The following is a 19954-nucleotide window of genomic DNA, read 5'->3' as shown; positions in this document are numbered from 1 at the left end:
GTTTGGACTCCTCGATCGAGCTGTTCTTTTTCCTAGTCACTCGATCGAGCAACAGTTTCACTTGATCGAGTCCTTTCTTCATATGTTTTCCTCGATCGACCCCTAGAAACTAGTCGATCGAGCACTTTCTTCGTTGTCAGCTCGTTTTCATCAACAGTAACCTGTTCATCAGCAGCGATACTCTTCCCCGGGTCTGAATTCGGTCCTTCATAGGAATAAACGCTTCTCAGGTTAATTAAATTCACCGTCTCATGTGGATTCTTTTCAGATTGAGACGATAAATGACCCGGTTTCCTCGTGGACTGGTTCGTGGCTAACTGAACAACTTGAGTTTCGAGTGACTTGATTGATGTATTATTCTATTGGTCACTGAGTTGCCATTGTTTTTTCAAAGATTGCAACATCGTCTTCAACTCACCTATCTCACATAACCCTCCTGAAGATGATGCACCTTGATTGGGAGGAGCAAATGAAGGAGGCTTTTTAAAGCCTTGTTGAGCCTAATGAGGAGGGACATATGGTTGCTGCTGCTGCGGTGGAGGAATGGGATTGAGCACATTTTGACTTGTCCACTTCAAATTGGGATGGATAGCCCCTAGGTTCTTATAATAAGAACCTCCTCCTTGCTTATATTGTTGAAAGGCATGGACTTGTTCATTCTCCGTAAGACAGTCAATAGCAGTATAACCGTCATTGCTTCCACACGTCTCACATGTGACAGTTTCCTGTCTAGTCAACAGATGAACCGTCTGTTGATCTGCAGCAGGTTGCAATTCTAGTCTATCAAATCAGGCATTCATGGCTTCCAGCTGAGCCACAACTGCCTTGTCAACTGCGTGAACTGTTCGAATACCGTCTCGTAGGTTCCCATATTCAGCACAATGGGTCGCCATCTCCTCAATAATGGCCCATCCCTTATCATCATCAGTATTATTTTGAAATCTTCCATTGGATGAGGCGTCAAGTATAGCTTTGTGGTCATCGTACAACCCATTGTAGAACTGATTGGACAGAAACAACGGATTAAAACCATGGTGAGGAAGAGACCTCACAAACCTCTTCAACCGACACCAAGCTTCATAGAAAGTCTCATCAGGTGCCTGCTTGAAACTAGTAATCTTTGCCCTCAGCTGATTAGTGCGCTGCGGAGGGAAATACCTTTTTATAGAAAGAAAGCGTGAGAGTCTCCCAATTCGTGATACCCGCGACCGTACGGTCCAAGTTAGTCAGCCACTCCCTGGCTAAGTCAGTCAAAGAAATGTTGGAGTAAGTGTCCCCGACAATAATGCGATCACAATTGTCGATCATGTTGATCACATATTTAAATCTCATATCAATAATTTGAAAGGGATGATACATTACATATATAGTGAACTGGTCCACACATATCGGTAATGATTGGCTGGCTAGAGTTTGACATTACTGTCGTGCGTCGGTGGTGATCAATTGATCCCTTGAGGTTACACCTAAAGGACGATTTCCTTAATTGAAAAAGGTTAATTAATTGTATGTCGATACAGATTAATTAATTCCTTAAAATTGAACAAATTTTATCATAAGAGAGAAAATGACATCTTATTACAATGTGATTAAATAAGATTTTATTTAGTAATTTAAAAAGTTATATTACTAAAATTAATCGGTGTTTGCGAAACACGCGAGATGAGAATGATAAGTTGGTTATAATTACAAGATGTTGTGAATTATAATAACTAGTATCTAAATGACCATTTTATGAGAAAGTAATTTTGAATTAGTAGTCAATTTGTTAAATGTGATTTATTTAGTTTGTAAATGATATTTAATTTGTTAAATATGCATTTCAAATTAAAACATGACATAAGGCATGTCATATGTCACATGACATACAATTGTATAATTGACAAAAATAAAATGGACTCCATATTACACATATAAACCGAAATATTGGTGGGCATTTTAGAAGTTTTGTCTTATTCATTTGTCTATGACACATCATGTAGATGATGTAAGACTCAAATTGGTAACCCATGATTTATTTTATGACTAAATAAATTATTTCATATACGAATATGTAAATTAATGAGATTAATTATTTCTAACAAGAAAAAGGAAACAACACCTCCTTAATCTTGTCTTGAGTTACCCTCTTTGTGGCGGGGATAGTAGAACAATAATCCGTAAAGACCTCCATATGCTTCCTCAGTTCTTCACCTGCCACACCTCTAAAGAGATTTCTCTCCACCAGATTAATATAAGACGAACGGATGTCAAAAGTATTACCATTCTGAATCTGGAGGTTGAAACCCTTAGGAATAGATGATGCTTTAGGCTCCAAATGACTTGCAATATTCGACATCTTTACTGGTTGGTTTACAGAACTGAGATTGTCCTCTCCTAGAGACTGGTCTTCTATAAATAGGAAATGTTGAAGCTCGGGTTCGAAAGTACTCAAGTCTTCCTTTCGTGATTTTCTTTGCAGACGGAGTGTTTGCCTAAACAGTCGCTCTGGCTCAGAATCAGCTTAAACTAACTCCGATCTGTTCGACCTGGGCATACACAACACTGAAAAAGATAAATGAGAACTGTCTCAAGGAATAAAAATTCCTTGAGATGGATAAAAATAAACGAAACAAAAACAGATAGGGCTATTGCCTCCCCGGCAACGGCGCCAAAATTTGACAGGGCGGTCGCAATCGTATACCTATCAAAAATAACCAACTAAACTAACTATATAGCTAGGGAAGTCTGGTCGATCTCCACAGGGAGGCAAGATATCTGTAAAAGGTCCGTCTATTTGGTCACAAATGGGGAGTTGTAATTTGGTTTCTAAACTAAATAAAGGCTTAAAGGAAAGAGTAGTAAAGAAAGAGCAGTAAAAGCAAGAAAATGTAATAAAGATGATCAATAAAGAAGGAACCTGTCGGGATTTCGGTTCACTATGGTAGCCTAATGACTCAACTGCAAATAGTTTAGATGAATTACTGCGAGACGGATATTGAAAGGTCCTTCCGGTCCACTTTCCATCCTAGATTTCCACTAACTTAACTTCTGTCCTCGTCAGGGTAGTTTACTGTTCATAGCAGGTCTATTTAGTCCAATCTTCCGATCCATGAATAAATTTAACCAGATTAAAGGGTAACTTAGAAGCGTGCACTCAACTAAGTCGGTAAATACAATTAAATTGCCATGGGGACAAAGTCTCACAAATAAGCCATTTAACCTATTCACTACATCGTCACATTTCTACCATAGATCCCCTAACCCAACATGAAATAATTTAGCTACTCATACTATTGTTATTGTCAATATCGAATATAATGAAATAACTAATAATAAACATGATATAACAATAATAAATGTGCATAAACTAATTAGGGAAGAAATTAAAGAGAACAAAACAAGAGAATTGAAGCAAACAATAATGAAATCAAGATTAAAAGTAGAGAAGGATTACAATCGCGAGAATTCCGGCATAAAGAACACTCGATCCGAGCAAGAATAATCCCAAAATAAAGTTACGGTGAAATTTCTTAAGGGAGAGATTAAGAAAAGAGAGTGTAGCAGTCAAACGTAATTCAGAGATGTGTAAAAACGTCATTAAAACCTAGTTATCGAAAGCTTAAATAGAAAACTAAGTCCATAAGCTAAAAATAAGTAACACGGACTAATTAAGGCCCGTGAAACATCAAACCACTCGATCGAGCAGTTTGAAACAGCTCGATCGAGGACTTCTGCAGGTAAACTACTCGATCGACCAAAATTGTTACTCGATCGAGTAACTCTGATTTCCAGCATTGTCGATCGAGTAGGATAAACAACTCGATCGACCACCTCAGCCAATAAAACCACTCGATCGACTAATAAATGTCCTCGATCGAGTGTTCTTCCTCTGAAACAGCTCCAACTCGTAGCCGGCTGCTTCGTAGACCACTCCTTCACGCATCCCAATGCAATATCTCGCTCTGAAAATCCCGTCACCTCAAAATGCATGCAAAACAGGACGAAAATAGTACGATTCTACTACTTTCACGTTCATTCCTGCAAAATAGACAAGACGAACCAAAGTAGCCATTTCTGGGCATAAAGCAATATAAATAGTACAAAAGTACATGGAAATGCGTGTAAAAATAGGCCTAAAAGACTATGCAAAATGCACGTATCAGACTGTAATACCCGCCCTATTAGGGACTCATTTGACTGCCTATTGGCGGACCTTAGACACATGTTAGACCTCTTGGAACCTTTCATACAAACGGACTTGGAACTTAGTGACCTTTAAGAGTTCGGAACTCGATCTAGTGTAGGCTACTCGGTCGAGTAGTCTTGCGACTCGATCGAGTAGGCTCCATACTCAATCGAGTATAGCGGGTTCAGCATTAATATTTATATCATGAAGTCGTAAACCCAAATCAGTTTTCATTTTCATTTCTCCCAAAAACTAATTGTCGACACATCTTCTCCCTTACCATCTTTCCACCTTTTTGGGATCCCTCACACTTGGAGATACCATGGGGACGGAGGCTTAAGTAGGGTCGCAGTCTTGTCACCGGAATGCCAGGCACAGGTGTTGATGGAGGTTTCCTTACCTTCATATGGATGTATGCGATGTTGGCGGCTGATTGCTAAAGGTAGGTTTTCCTACTCAGTACTGTTGATTAGTTATCACGTGTAGTGCGTGGTATTTCTGATTGTGTGGTTATAAATGTATGTGGTTCATGAGGTGGACCCTCGGCTGAGTGGAGTCATTTGCGGGACGACATCACGCCCTTGTTCCGCCCCCTGTGGTTCCCGTCACAACGGGGATGTGCACATTAATGGTCATTGGGTTATTCGCTCTATGGTGTTGAGCGGGGCTCAGGTGGTAAGGTTGCGGTCCCCACTGGCGGTGTGGATTACTGGTTGCGACTGGTAATCTGGCAGGACTATACCTTCGTGTTAGTCAGGTGATTAGTGGATTATTGGAGTTGGTGGTTTGTGCTTGTGTTGTAGTATGTTTTGTATGTTGTTCTTCAGTTACTGAACTTGTATGGTTTTGTCTGTGTTTCTTGTTATGTGCCTGCGGTGATCCACTATGGTGAGCAGAAAATCTTAGGAGATGTTGATATATGGAGTTTATCTGGGTGCGTTGGAGGGACGTGTCTTTCACTGAGTCTTGGCATGGAGTAGTAGCCTCACTGTAGTTGTTTTTTTCATCAGTTGTATCTTTCCTTTTGTTGAGTTAAAGCTTGTAACTAACTTTAAAAGTTATTTTATTGACGTTGTGATATACTATTCTTCGTGCAACCGAGATGGTAATGCCTGTATCTGCTAGGGAAGATATTATTAAGGATCCTTAGTAGATGGGGGTGTTACAGCGTGGGTTTGTACCTAGTTGTGAGGTGTGGTGTTGTAGGCGTGTCCCTAGCACCGGCGTGGTGATTGTATAATAGTGTCTCATTCACAACTTTGGCATCTTGCATACTTATACATAGTGTGCCGTGTCTTATGCTTATTATTGAAACTGACGTGTTTGTATCTGTGTAAATTATCACCTATTTCCGGGGTGGCTTGTGTCGATCCATATGATATTTGTAATCCTACGGGGAGCAGTACAAGTTTTGCTTGTTGACTTGATCGGGGTTCGGGCCGTGCTTTGGACTTGGAGTCGAGTACCTGGATAGTTGATAGATAAAATAGATGGTATTCAAGTTGTTTTGTTCATATTTTATTCATTCATTTCTTGTTTTGTAAATCACTAAACGTTTTATTTATATAAACAATTTCTTAATTGTAATTCCGATTTCACTGCCTCGGGAAATCGAGATGGTAACATCTCCCAATTACCTTGGCTGAGTAAGAAGGGGGTTTTACAAAGTGGTATCAAAGCGACAATTTTGGAACCTAAACCAATGAACTAATATGAACGTAGGTGTGTCTAATAAAATGAACCCGACATGAGTACAGTAGAAGGTCTGTTTTGGTTATGTAGGATCCCTCATCTCAAAACTAGATCATATTGTCTCGGTTGGTCACTACGTGGGTAGTTATGAATATGGGAAAACACTATGTGATATGTGATATGTCATGTGCTTTCATGTATGATATGTTAAGTTGGCAAACCCTCGCATGAAGTGTTTTGAGAATGGTTATTACATGTTGGTGTGTAAGGGGCGTTAGCCTCGTCCTTTGGCATGTTAATATCGCATATATGTTTGGATTTCACTAGTGCTATAGTCGGAGGGTGATCGGTAATAGTTTTTAGTAGAGTAGTCGCTAGTATAAGAATATTAATTCTTAGTCGTAAATTGCAAACCATAGAGAGGCACCAAATCGAGTGCGAGCTAGTACTCGGCCGAGTACCATTTACTTGACCGAGTGAACCCTAGCACTTGAACGAGTGGACCATTTTCCAGAAACTTGAAAATTTCTGGAAGTGGGTCACTCGACTGAGTGGACGGGCACTCGACCGAGTGGACTCAGCACTCGGCCAAGTGCCATTTTCAAGGCTATAAATTTCGCGAGCTTTGTATTATTACCTTATCTTACCTCTTTTATTCCTTCTTCATTCCTCATAATAAAAATACCAAAACCTTTTAATTTTTTTTCTAAAACTCCATTGTTGTTTGTTGCTTGGATTCAAGTTTTCTACTCCATTTTACTCCCTTAAATTTTTTTATTTAAACATGTAAGTGATGTTCTCTTTCCTCTTATTTTTTCCCAATTTGGTTTTGTTTAGATCTACTTTATTTCGTTTAAGTTTTACCAATCATTTGCATGTTTTGTTTAAATTCAAGCTAGTGATCACCCTTTTTACAACATTTATGATGTGAGGTATAAAATTTTTACGTTGAACTTTGCCCAAATTTTATGAACTCGAAAATATGTGTTATTGAGTCAATAATTTGACTTTGTGATTGTTGCTTTGTTAATTGTTTAACAAGGACTAAAGTTTCGCTGTTATTGCCGACTCTTGTTGTACATTTGAAATTTTGTCCCAAAATTTTCGAAGCCTTGATGTTCATGTTTGGGTTTTGATTTATTTTTCGTATTTAAAAACATAGTTTAATTGACTAATGAGGCCACTATCGTTGTTAGTGACGGCTTGTATCTTCTTAAATCAAAATTTCGTCTTAAAATGTTGCCCAAAATCTTTTAAAATTTTATCTTAAATTGAATGATTTGGATTCTTGCACTCAAAACATGACCTAACTGTTTCTTGGTACATAGTGCTTGTTGATATTTCATTGTGTTGTATTAAGCTAGTGGTTTTGCCTTAAAAAACGTCTCAAGTTTTGGCATGTATGTTAGTTATACCGACAAATCCGATTTTTGTACTCTTTTTTTTGTCTAATTATATCATAAAGATTCAAATGTTTTTTACTGATGTCAGGCATGGTCTCAAAATTTGAAAATCTTATCTTAAAGCTTTTCTTGATTTAATTGAGTAATAAGACTTCAATTTTGTTAATAATGCTACGTATTGTCTTAAATCGAGAATCTTACCTTAAAATTTTTCCCAAAATTTTTATTTTATATATCATAGTGTATATGATTAGATTTTAGATATTGTACTTAAAAAATAGTTTGGTTATACAATCTTTGTTAATAATATATTAGTTTGGTTATATATGGGTCTCAATACTTTGTTTAGCTTGTGGGTTGTATGGTTTTGATGAGTAAAGACGTGTAGACGCACGTGGTTATGATTGAGAGGATGTGAAACAAGAGTGAGTCAACGAGCTTTTGAGGGTAAAGGGGAAAGTGCTAATAATGTGTGATGAGTCGTGTTGCATCTTAAGAGATATGAATGTGAAACATGTGTCTTATTGGGGCTGATGTAAGTTTGTTCGTTTGATGTGGATTTGAACCGTGTAAGTAGGTAGGTGTATAATTTATGTTTCAAAATTGGGAGTACGAGGAAGTGACTTTAGCATGCGTAATGTGTCTTGAGTTGAGAAAGATGATTGTATGAGGTAATTTATGGATAATGACAGATGTGTAATCTAGGTTGAATGTTTGTTGAGGGTTTGAACTCATGGGTAGCGAATGAGGCTTGGATTGCATGTTGAGAGATATTATTATTGAACATGATTTGGATATTATGGTTGATAACTAATTCAGATTTGAACTGTAAAATAATGATAAAGCAATTGAGTCGCCTAGGGGTAGAATGAGGTGATCAACTAGATTGGACTGTGAGAGATGTCTGGCAAAAGTCATAGTAATGTCTAGTGGTGAGACTACTTGAGAGTTATTGCACTCGTGTGATGTGGTAATTGATGGTTATATTATTATACCGACGTCGGTTTTTCGGGGTGTTATTTTGTGAGATAGAGTTGTGGATATAGCACTACCAAGTTGGTCTCCATGGATATGAACTTGAGAGTGCGATATGTGATGCATGTGGGCCCAATTGTGTGGTTAGAGTATTTTGATTACTTATGTTATATCGTATGACTGTTTAATTTAAGTAGATGTGTATAAGTGTGAAAATGGTTATGTGGGGACTTTGACCCCATGAATAGAAACATGGATGTTGTCGTAGAATTGTCTCCTAGATCTCTGTGAAACATCTGTGTTAGACATTGTGACTTTGTGGTAGTGTTTCATTGAGTTGTGATGTGTTATTGTCATAGGTGATATTGTACCGTGTCTATGAGATTGTAAAAATGCGATGGATGTTGATGTGGATATGGTGTTTCGCACTACGGTGTGGTTGTTGGTGACGCTATCGCAATACCGTCGCCGGGTGTACGGGGAAAGAAAATAGTCATATGACGAATTTTAAAATATCATGCTGTATCATGTATTGTTTTAGTTGTGTTGTAATAATCGTGAGTTTGTTTTAATATGGTTAATTGATGGTGCACTAGTCACCTTTGGGGTTTATTTGCATTCGTGTGGTATAATTGGAAGTGATTTTGGACTAAACCCAATCGGCCGAGTTCCTCATCCACTCGATCGAGTGACTCCTACTCGACCGAATGGACCACTTCACAAGACCGAGTGGATTGCATTGACCCTTGTTTTGTCAATACTAGACCGAATATGTAGAGTACTCCTTACCTCGTATCAAGATGAACATGTTGGCCCTACATGGGTGACATTTTGTGAATTGTTTACGTTTGATTATATGGTGTGGTATTTTGTAATTAATTGGAAACCGTTAGTTTGACAATGAGTAAATTGATGAATAGAACGATGTGATATCTTGTGTGATGTGTGTTAATTGACGTGATTTTATTTTAGTTGTATAAAATCATTAAGAAAACATGCAAATTATATGTCACATAGTGGTCATTTACATGATTGTGTATTGTGGTCTTCCTTATAGGCGAAAGTGTTGATGATGGATTGGAACATATATTGAAAACACATATGTGATCATGTGGTAGCTTTGACGCGGTACATGTGTTGCATGGTGTGAACGGACATCGAAGTGTTGTTCATGGTTGAGTAACATTACAAGTAACTTTGGCAAAGTTTGATTATTTCATGGAATCCTCATATTTTGTGATTTGACGTGATATATAATATATATATATAACGGGATATGTATACGTATACGTATACATATTAATTGTTTAGTCGTGATAGATATATATGCATAACCAATGTGCGTAGGGAGTTGCATAGGGAAGTAGAGCGTAAACCCTCGGTTGACCACGCGCTTTGACCTCTTTGGGAACCCTATGGTGATAGGATTATATAGATTTTGACCGTTGAACTTCGGGACGAAGTTCTCCTTTAGGGGGGAGTGGATGTAACAATTCAGAAGTTAAGAACGAGAAATTATGGAATGTGAGGAAGAAATGAGAGTTGAACAAAGAACTTTGGGATGAGTGTGATGTGTATAAAGGAACGTATACGGTTGACAAGCTCGTGAGGCGAAAGAGAGTACATGAAAATCGGTGATCGGAAAATATATTTTATAAAACTAGTCAACGGTAAATGAGAAAATATATTTTATAAAACTATATTGCATTCTACGAGTTATATTGTAAGACGGCATTTTATGGTGACGGTAGTATTTCGTAATAATTATAAGAGACGGTAATAATAATAATAATAATAATAATAATAATAATAATAATAATAATAATAATAATAATAATAATAATAATAATAATAATAATAATAATAATAATAATAATAATAATAATAATAATAATAATAATAATAATAATAATAATAATAATAATAATAATAATAATAATAATAATAATAATAATAATAATAATAATAATAATAATAATAATAATAATAATAATAATAATAATAATAGTACAAGTAATAATAGTAATAGTAATAGTAATAGTACTAGTACTAGTAATAATAGTACTAGTACTAGTAATAATAATAATAGTAGTAGTAATAGTAATAGTAATAGTAATAGTAATAATAATAGTAATAATAATAATAATAATAATAATAATAATAATAATAATAATAATAATAATAATAATAATAATAACCCTACCTCTTTGTTCTTAATATGGAGATTCTCCCTAGATAACTAAGGAAAATTTGTTTGCAACATCAGGCCTCTTTTCATCCTAAATGCACTAAGATTGGCCTCACCCACTTAATCTTTGCTGATGATCTAATGCTTTTTACTAAAGGGGATGTACCATCTGTAGCTGCTGTTCTGCGCACTCTCACTTCATTCTGTGACTGGTCGGGGCTATTAGCTAACCCTGACAAGACATATATCTACTTTGGAGGAGTGGCTAATGATGTTAAGCACCAAATTCTTCTACTTACTGGCTTCTCTGAGGGTACCTTCGCATTTATATACCTAGGAGTTCCCTTGCATAGTTCCAGGAATTCTTTTGATACTTATGGAACTTTGATTCATAAAATCCAGACGCACCTGCACCACTGGACTACAAAATTCTTCTCTTTTGCTGGAAGAGCACAGCTCCTTAATTCTGTTATTTTTGGGCTCACTAACTTCTGGTGTGCTACTGTTCTTTTGCCTAAAAAAATTGTTAAAATCATCAACAAGCTCTGCAAAGATTTTTTCTGGAATCAAGAGGATGGACATAGGAAACTTGTATTCAAAAGCTGGTCTGACATCTATTCTCCTTGGAATGAAGGGGGTATTGACATCAAGGAACTACTCTCTTGAAACAAAGCTGTTCTAGCCAAGTGGGTCTGGATTTTGAATACTCAGTAGGAAGGGCTTTGGTATGATTGGATGAAAGCTAATTATTTAACTCATGACTCAATCTGGAGCATCCCGTTCAAAGATTACCACTCTGAAAGTCTTAAGAGCACTATTACTGTTAGAGATGCTATTCTCTGCCAGGCTCAGTCTGTTGGTGCTGCAACACACTTGCTCCACTCTTGGACCCTGAATGGCAAATTCAGCATTGCCAAAGCATACCACTGGTTTAGACAAGCCAAACCTATCCTTGTATGGGCACCAGCTCTTCATCACCAGTTCATCATTCCTAGCCATAGGGTGCTCACCACACTAGCTTTGCAGCCCAAGCTTGCTACGCTAGACAATCTTACTCGCAAGGGTATCTATATAGTAAATAGGTGTATTCTATGTAAAAGTTCCCTTGAGACTTATGACCATCTCTTCTCTACTTGCTCCTTTACTCAAAAAATCTGGCACGGCATCCATACTTGGCTTGCTTTGACGGACAGATCTGTAAATCCCGTTGCTGAACTCCATTGGTGTACTACTAGGAAACGTTCTCGGCATTGGAAAAATGGATGGCTTAAAAGCAGCATAGCAGCTACTTCTTATCAGATTTGGCATGAAAGAAATTCCCGCATCTTCCAGGGATTGGAACATACTGAAGCTCAGCTGTTGCATCTTATTAGAGTCAATGTCTGTACTCGTATTTTGCATAGAGTTCCTAGTGCCGTTTATGAACAGGCTATTCAAAGGCTAAACTTTTCTTAGTTTAGTCTAGCCTTAGGGGTTATTACTTTGCCTTGAAAGCTTGTCTATTTTGTTCTTTCCCCTTTGAGGATGAATAAAATGGACTATAATATCTTGCAAAAAAAAAAGAAAAAAAAGAATAATAATAATAATAATAATAATAATAATAATAATAATAATAATAATAATAATAATAATAATAATAATAATAATAATAATAATAATAATAATAATAATAATAATAATAACAAAATAGCTTGCTCTCGGGTTTTTGCTGAGGATGTTTTTGGGGACCACGCTGTTTCTTGTATTGGTACTGTGGGCGTTAAACATCGACATAACCTTGTCCGGGACACCCTTTTCGACATCTGTTATAGATCTGGTATTACTGCGGGGAAGGAGGTTGATATCGGTTTGGTTGATGGGCATGGTGGCTCTCTTCGTCCTGCGGATTTATTGCTTTATTCTTGGGACGGGGGCGTGATGTGTGCGTCGACCGACGGGTTCTTCACCTTTGACTCGGACTGGGTTGTGATTTTGTGCCGGGATTTGGGTTGTCAATCGATCTTTGCTCAGCGAAAGTGTGCTAAGTTTGGGGATTTGTGCGCGGTAGCGGGTTATGGTTTCCTACCTTTCTCTTTCTCTTCCCTTGGGGAGCTGGGTTCGGATGCTGTTGCCTTGCTCAAGCGGATCCAAAAATTCTCGGTATCTCAGGATACGGGGGCTCGGGTAGCCGCTTACATTTTTACTAGGCTTGGCTTTGCTATTGCTAAGGGTGTGGGAGCCCAGATTGTCTCTCGGCTCCCCACAAATTTCATGTAAACTTTTACTTTTGTTTTAATGAAAGCTGCGCGCATCTTCCCATAAAAAATAAAATAAATAAATATAATATAATAATAATAATAATAATAATAATAATAATAATAATAATAATAATAATAATAATAATAATAATAATAATAATAATAATAATAATAATAATAATAATAATAATAATAATAATAATAATAATAATAATAATAATAATAATAATAATAATAATAATAATAATAATAATAATAATAATAATAATAATAATAATAATAATAATAATAATAATAATAATAATAATAATAATAATAATAATAATAATACTAGACCCTTCCACTCACCTTCCACCTACCCTCATATATACTTCACGCACCCATACTAGCTCATCTTATCTAATAAATCCGTCTCAAGATCTTCAGCTAAGACCGTCTTATACTAGCTTATATATTATTAACTTATACCGTTGACCCACATCGACCTTGACCCACCTTGGGACGGTCGTTGACCACCCTTTGACCACCGTTGACTGTTGGAGTGAGTGTCCTCCACAATAGTGTGTTTAATTTATAAATATCATTAAAGGAATATAACCGGGATATTTATTATTAATACTCGTCAGCTGATCGTCGTTTATCGGAAACGATTGGCCGACTAGGGTTTGACGTTAGTGTCGTATGACGGCGGTGGTCAGCTGATCCCTTACGGTCACACCTATAGGACGTAACCCCAATAGTTTAACTAATTATTTGTAAGAGATATAATTAATTATTCCCTTATGTGTATTGACTTTTATAAGTCAGTGAATTTTAATTTTGATGATGTAACACCCCCATTTATTTAGGAGCCTTTAGCTAGACATCCCAAGTAAATGAGAGCGTTACCATCTCGATTTCCCGAGGTAGTGAATAACAAAGTACAACAAACTAAAGTACTTTAAATTAAAACTTTAGTGAATACATGTTTATTACAACTTTAACCAAGTAAAACTTAATATAAATTACAATACATCTCACAGCGGAAATAAATAAAGTGATGTAATTATTCTATGTGATCTAGACTTCAACTGTGGTCCAAGTCAAGCTCTCATCCCAATGCTCCCAAGTCAGCTAATCTTTAGTACCTGTCAAATCTGCTCCCCATAAAACGGTTCACCGCGGGTGTTCACGAATACAAAGTCAACCGTGAGGTTGAGTAGGAATAAATTCTAACAACAAAAACATACGATAAACAATACAATTTCTTTTTTTATTGCACAACCCCCTGACAACGCGATCCTTTCTTTTACTACTCGTTACACTAATCATCCCGCCAATCCCTGGCCGGGGCAGCCTCAACCCGAAGGTGAGTAAACATAACTACATTACCAAAGGTAATGTCTGCCTCAACATATAGTTGATTAAATATCCACCAGATGGCCTGCAGACCAATCTGGGGCCTGCCTCGAGTAAATACGATAAAATATCGTCTGCCAGAATAAATCTGAAATACGTCACCCGAAGGCTCTTACACGACGTCTGCCAATATAACCTCAATAATAATCTACATCACCACGAAGGGATGTCTGCCAGTATTAAACTGAATAACCGATGCAATAACAGTAACTCCATCATAACTAATCCAACCAACATCTACAATATAATTCTCCCCTCCAACAATTTCAATGATATCAACCAACACAATTCTCATATGATCAATTCACTTTCATATAAATCATCCAACAAACATGATCGAGTAAAAGTTGAGTAGGATTTATCCCTACCTGATAAGCATTTCCAATTAAACAGCTCAAGCAATCCAATAAATAAAGAAAATCCGATCCGATTATAATTCTTCACAACCGTCACCTAATCAAAACATTATAATTCAATTCAATTCAATTCAATTCAATTATTCATTTGTTTATTCCTTTTATTATATTAATTACTCAAATTAATTAATTATTATAATATTTTATTCATAACTTCTTATTATTAATTATTATTACGGTATACGAAAACCCGAGTGAAACCCAACTTAAAAACCCGACTTAAATAAATAAGACCCAAACCCATAACCAACCCATATAACTCGTAAAACCCAACAACCCAAAAACCTCCATGTAACACGTGAACCATCCCGACACCCATTCATTCACGGTTTTAAACCGTGATCAACTCCTCACCAAAACCCACATCCCATGACACTCCTAGCCACCACCAGTACCACCCAGACCTGCTAAACCCTAGCCTGCACCACCGACAATCCCGAGAACCACCTACCACCAGCTAAAACACCACAAGAACTCCAAAAACTCACTCCCTAACACTACCATGACACAACTAATACCGAAAACCCGACACCATCCTCTATACAACACTACACCACCTACGGCCACCACCATCTCCATCACTGACCCACAGTGGTTCCAGGGGTTGTCCCACCTTCCACTCGTCCCTTACATACCACCACCACCTCCTCCTCCCAAAACCGATAGCAGCACTAACAGTACCATCCTCCTCTGTTTCGCGCTTTACGACCCACCCTACCACGAACCTCCATCTCCGGCCACCACAACGCCACCCTAAGGGTCGACCTAGCCACCATCAACCATCCCAACCATGCCCAGGTCAAGTTGGGTCCAATTGGTGGTTCGAATCAGGCCTGCTTTAACCCGCAACAACACCCAGCAACAACCACGACAACTACCCTCCCCTGTTTCGCGTTGTTCCGACAACTACCACCACAAACCACCATATCAGACCACCACGACACCACCATGGTGGTCAACTCCTCCCCCCATGACCAACCAACCCAGGTCTGACTCAATACCAGTCACAAACAAGGGTTTAAACCCGAGTAAACCCATACTACAACCCCCTTTAAACCACCCTCGAAAACACCCTTCAAACACCCATTTCCCGTCGGTCAACAGAGGTTAAATTAAGTCAACGATGATCCTTGGTCATCCACGGTCACAACGGTACTTACGAACTGATCTAAGGTGGTCTAGATTACAAGTTATAATATCGCAAAGTATATACATAAGACGGTCTGAGAATATTACCTTGAGACGATAAAAGACGATAAATTCCTTGCTAATCCCCTTTCTTATTCTCCCTCTCTCTTTATAAATTATTTTTTTTCATATTTGATGAATAATAAGGACCATTGTTTGAAGTTTCATCTATTTATATTGGTAGGCTAAGGTTATAAGGAACCAATTAGGAAATATAAAATATACTTATTATTAGTAGTAGTAATTATCCGATCCCGACAATTAATCAACCAATTTACGCAACATATATAGTCGACTGAAGCCCTATAGCACATGACCCAACTCCAATCCCGTCTTTCTTTATTATTTTATTTATTTAATTACCGTCTCACAACAAATATTATTATTATTATTATAAATACAATTACTATTATTATTATTATTATTATTATTATTATTATTACTATTGTTATTATTATTATCGTATTACTATTATTATTATAACATAATAATCATTCACTATTATTATTCCCCAATTACCATTCCGACCCATTACTCTATTATTTTATTATTTTATTATATCATTCAGTCTTATTCACAATTATTAATTATAACCGTCATAATCAATTATTCGAATTACGTAAATTAGTTATATAAACTTCACTAAACTACGGGGTATTACAGATGACGAGTTAAGAACTCGGGCCAAAGGAATTTATTATTCAATTATTTGATAATCGAATAATAAATGTTATGATAGAATAGAGTAATTAATAGTTAATTTACTATATTAAAACGGTGTGTATATATATTTTTAGGTGGATGTAATTAACAAATTGTAATTACAAGGAGTTGTAAAATTAGCTAAATGGGTTTCACAAGACACATTTTATATTGATAAAATGGTAAAATGCCACTTAAGAGTTGAGTGTACATTATTCTTTAATTTGTATTATTTAAGTGTTAAATAATCAACTTAATATTTAATTATATAAGATAATTAAATATAAGACTTATAAGCATTTGTGAAAAAAATGTCAAAAATCGAAAATAGACCCAAAATAAGAGCATATGGCCGGTTTTGACATGTCTCTTGGACACATGATTTTTTGCCTAAATCATGGTCAAACCATGTGCTTTTGTCTAAATGAATTATTTACATTTAGAGCCTATATATACCCATGTATACACATCATTTTAAGGTAGTTTTTTGAGTGACAAAACCACTATAATAAGGCCCTTTGGCCTAAAATTCTAGAGGAAAAAAAAGAGGGTTTTTTTCTCATCTTTTTATCTTATAACTTGATCAAAAGTTGATCAAATTCCATCAAAATAAAATCACAAATAATAATATTCACCAAGTATTATTAGTAGTAATAATACATAAATATTATTAAGGGTATACTACTAATATTTACTAGTCTTAATAATATTAGTAGTGGTGGGGTAAGTCTTGGGTGCCACCATAGGAGGTACTCTACTATGAGTACAAAGAAGAAGGAGGATCTTCCATTCATTTAGCTCAAGAACAACAAAGGAGGAGTCCTTTGTTGAGCCCATAATTTCCTACTAACAATGTAAGAAAAATTCTTACTTTTACTCATTTTTAGCATTATAATCTCATGCATATAATTAGATCATGCATAAACTAAATTAACATGTAATTTAGTTAGTAATTAGAGAGTCTAATTAGGGGTCTAGAACCTTCACGTGGTATCAGAGCTTTGTTGTTGTTGCATGCATGTCAATTTTTGACAATTTTATCGAGTTATAAGATGCCTTTATAAAAAGCGAAAAATTTGTGTATTAATGAGTAAGGCACGAAATTTTTTATAGCATGTATACATACTGACCTAAAAATATTTTTGGTTAATTATGCAGTTTTATTGCTAATTATTTCATTATTTCGACTAAAAATGCCTTAATACATGACAATGGTTAAAAGTTAACTAAAAATTGTTGCATGTTAAATCTGCCAATAAAAATTTTATATAGTCACACATAAATTATTTACTTAGAGTAAGTGAAAATTAGAAAATTAATTTGATTAATTTTGCATGATTATTGTTTTTTTAATAGTTAAATATCAATAAAATGTGATCATATTACTTAAAACTGATTAAAACGAATTTTATGGCATGAGAAATTTATTTAAGGTTACTTGAATGTTGAATACATTGGATGTAAATTTGGAAAATTAATTTGATTAATTTTTTCATGTTTCTTGGTGTTTATGTGATAAAATCGATAAAATATAACCATATTTTTCTCAAATTTTAATCGGAATTTTTATGGTATTTTTTTTTACTTTTTTAGGTTATGGAAAAATTTCAAGATTATTTAAAAAATTTATTTGATGTTTTTTCAAAAATTTGTATTTAATTTGGAATTAATACATTAAAAATTCAAAAACAAGATTTAAATTGTGTATTTGATACAAAATAAATTTTTGGACAAAATTTTTGAAATTTTGAGTTCCTATAAATGTTCCGGAATAAGAAATTTTTTTTTTTTCAAAATGTTTCATAATTTTGTTTATTTATTTGGATGTATTTCATAAAAGTTATGATTAAATAAGTTTTAATTAGTAATAATTCATAAAAAGTTATGAGATCATCATGAAATTAGGGAAGACTAATTTTGAGTCCCAAAATAGGTTGGAAAGTTATTTTGTGCTTAAATTTGTTTTAAGTACTCATTTGTGATTTTTAATGGTTAAAAAATCGCTTAATTAACCAAAGTTTCGAGCTTCATATTAAAATGATGGTTTATAGGGTGATTTGGCATTTTAGGGCATGTTTAAATTTGATTTTAATTCTGAATTTTTTTTTAAAAAAATGAATGTCATTTACATTTATGCAATTTATTATTGTAATTTGTCTAGTATGATTAGTTTAATTGGTATTACCCGTAATGTAAGGGAATACAATTTGTGTTGTAACTAATGCGATTTCGCATCGCCGTTTTGTAATATTAATAGATTTAATTTAATTTTAATTTTACAAATGTATAATAGGAATTGCTATGTAATTCCTTTTATACTTGTAATTATTTATTACGAAGACCGGCGGAGTCCTAAAGACGGAGCCTTTCGGAATGAAGTTCCGATGAAGACCTTCGATTATTGTCAATTAAAATTATCGAGAATTAGCCATTTTAGTTCACTTAAAGGGAACTGATAATAAAGTGACACGATCTCTCACATTGCTTAAATATTGAGACTAGCCCTTCCAATTAGTAACGCCTATGAATCCCTTCTTCATTAGGGGGCAGGTACAGCTCACCGTGGTGCTCCCTTTTTACGTTGGGTAAGTAGGGTAATAAATGTCATTACACGTAAAAGTTGGTTGGACTCAAGGGAAGTACATGATTTGTATGTCTGGCTTCACCGGGCCCAGTTTTGTGTTCCGGGGCTAGGAGACATATTTACTTGAAATATGTCGACCGAGAGTTCTTGGTGTAGAATCAGTCAAAGAGTTGAATCACCGAATTTATTTAGATCTTGTATGTCTGGCGTCACCGGGCCGAGGTTTATTTAGAGATGGATCTATGGATGATTTATATAATTTAGGTGACAGGTCATTATATAAATGCTTGTTTAAGCTTGTTAAAAGTGTTTTTCCAAGTAATAATTAACGATGAATGTTAAAATTCCCCACTTACTCCGTTATTTCTAATTTTTATATCGCGCAATGACTAGTATTCAATTCGCTCCTCAATCTATAGAGTCGATACTCCGTTAATACCTGAATATAGTTTTCTAAAAGTATGCGGTAATTTTTCCGATTATTCAATTTTTCATCCATTTTACCACAATAGCTAATGAATAATTGCAATTTTTTTATCCTCGTATTGTCCGATGTAAGGTTCTCTTGTGAAGAGTATGAATGGGAGTTACAATTAGTCAGAAACCGTTTTGATTTTTGCATCTTCTTTACTACAACGATACAACAATCTTATTGCTCACGAGATACATAGTTCTCAGATACTTAAATTGTTTGAGTACATAGAAACGTTGGAATAAATTGGTAATATGATTTGTTTGAAATCATGATTAACCAATTACCACAATCACTTCATGCAGGTTCTTAGAAGTGAGTGGGTGCTCTAAGAGGGATGTATTTTTCTTAATAGTTAAGGTTAGGACGAGGTTCAAGAAGGGAATTGGTTTGGTTATGGTATTGGCTCAAGGCAAAGGTTAAAGCTAAGCTATTGTGAATAGCAACGCCAAACCTTAATGTGATGTCAATCCCAACCAATCATGTTGCTATTTTGAAAGTGTACGACACTTGAAGAGAAACTACACCTTG

At 35.5% G+C, this 19954-nt stretch overlaps 2 protein-coding genes and 1 non-coding gene across 3 annotated transcripts; all 3 read left to right on the top strand.

Moving 5' to 3' along the window:
* The first annotated feature begins 1026 nt into the window (after positions 1-1026).
* Positions 1027-1132, top strand: LOC141635940 (small nucleolar RNA R71). Its single transcript, XR_012540593.1, has one exon. It is a non-coding gene; the product is annotated as a small nucleolar RNA R71 (small nucleolar RNA).
* Positions 1133-10567: 9435 nt separating this feature from the next.
* On the top strand, positions 10568-11092 carry LOC141631416 (uncharacterized). The gene has a single exon (XM_074444089.1). It carries the CDS (start codon positions 10568-10570, stop codon positions 11090-11092), a length of 525 nt encoding a protein of 174 aa, XP_074300190.1.
* Positions 11093-11161: 69 nt separating this feature from the next.
* LOC141631414 (uncharacterized) lies at positions 11162-11881 on the top strand. The gene has a single exon (XM_074444088.1). The coding sequence runs from the start codon at positions 11162-11164 to the stop codon at positions 11879-11881; it is 720 nt and encodes a 239-aa protein (XP_074300189.1).
* Positions 11882-19954: the final 8073 nt, after the last annotated feature.

The sequence above is a fragment of the Silene latifolia genome, chromosome Y (assembly GCF_048544455.1).
Source record: "Silene latifolia isolate original U9 population chromosome Y, ASM4854445v1, whole genome shotgun sequence".
Classification (NCBI taxonomy): domain Eukaryota; kingdom Viridiplantae; phylum Streptophyta; class Magnoliopsida; order Caryophyllales; family Caryophyllaceae; genus Silene; species Silene latifolia.
Note: the sequence above shows the minus strand (reverse complement) of the source record. Positions and strands in the feature narration are given on the sequence as shown.

What these genes read in the sequence shown, in the direction of transcription:
- LOC141631416 (XM_074444089.1), top strand. Translation starts at nt 10,568, where the DNA reads ATGCTTTTTACTAAAGGGGATGTACCATCTGTAGCTGCTGTTCTGCGC.
- LOC141631414 (XM_074444088.1), top strand. Translation starts at nt 11,162, where the DNA reads ATGAAAGCTAATTATTTAACTCATGACTCAATCTGGAGCATCCCGTTC.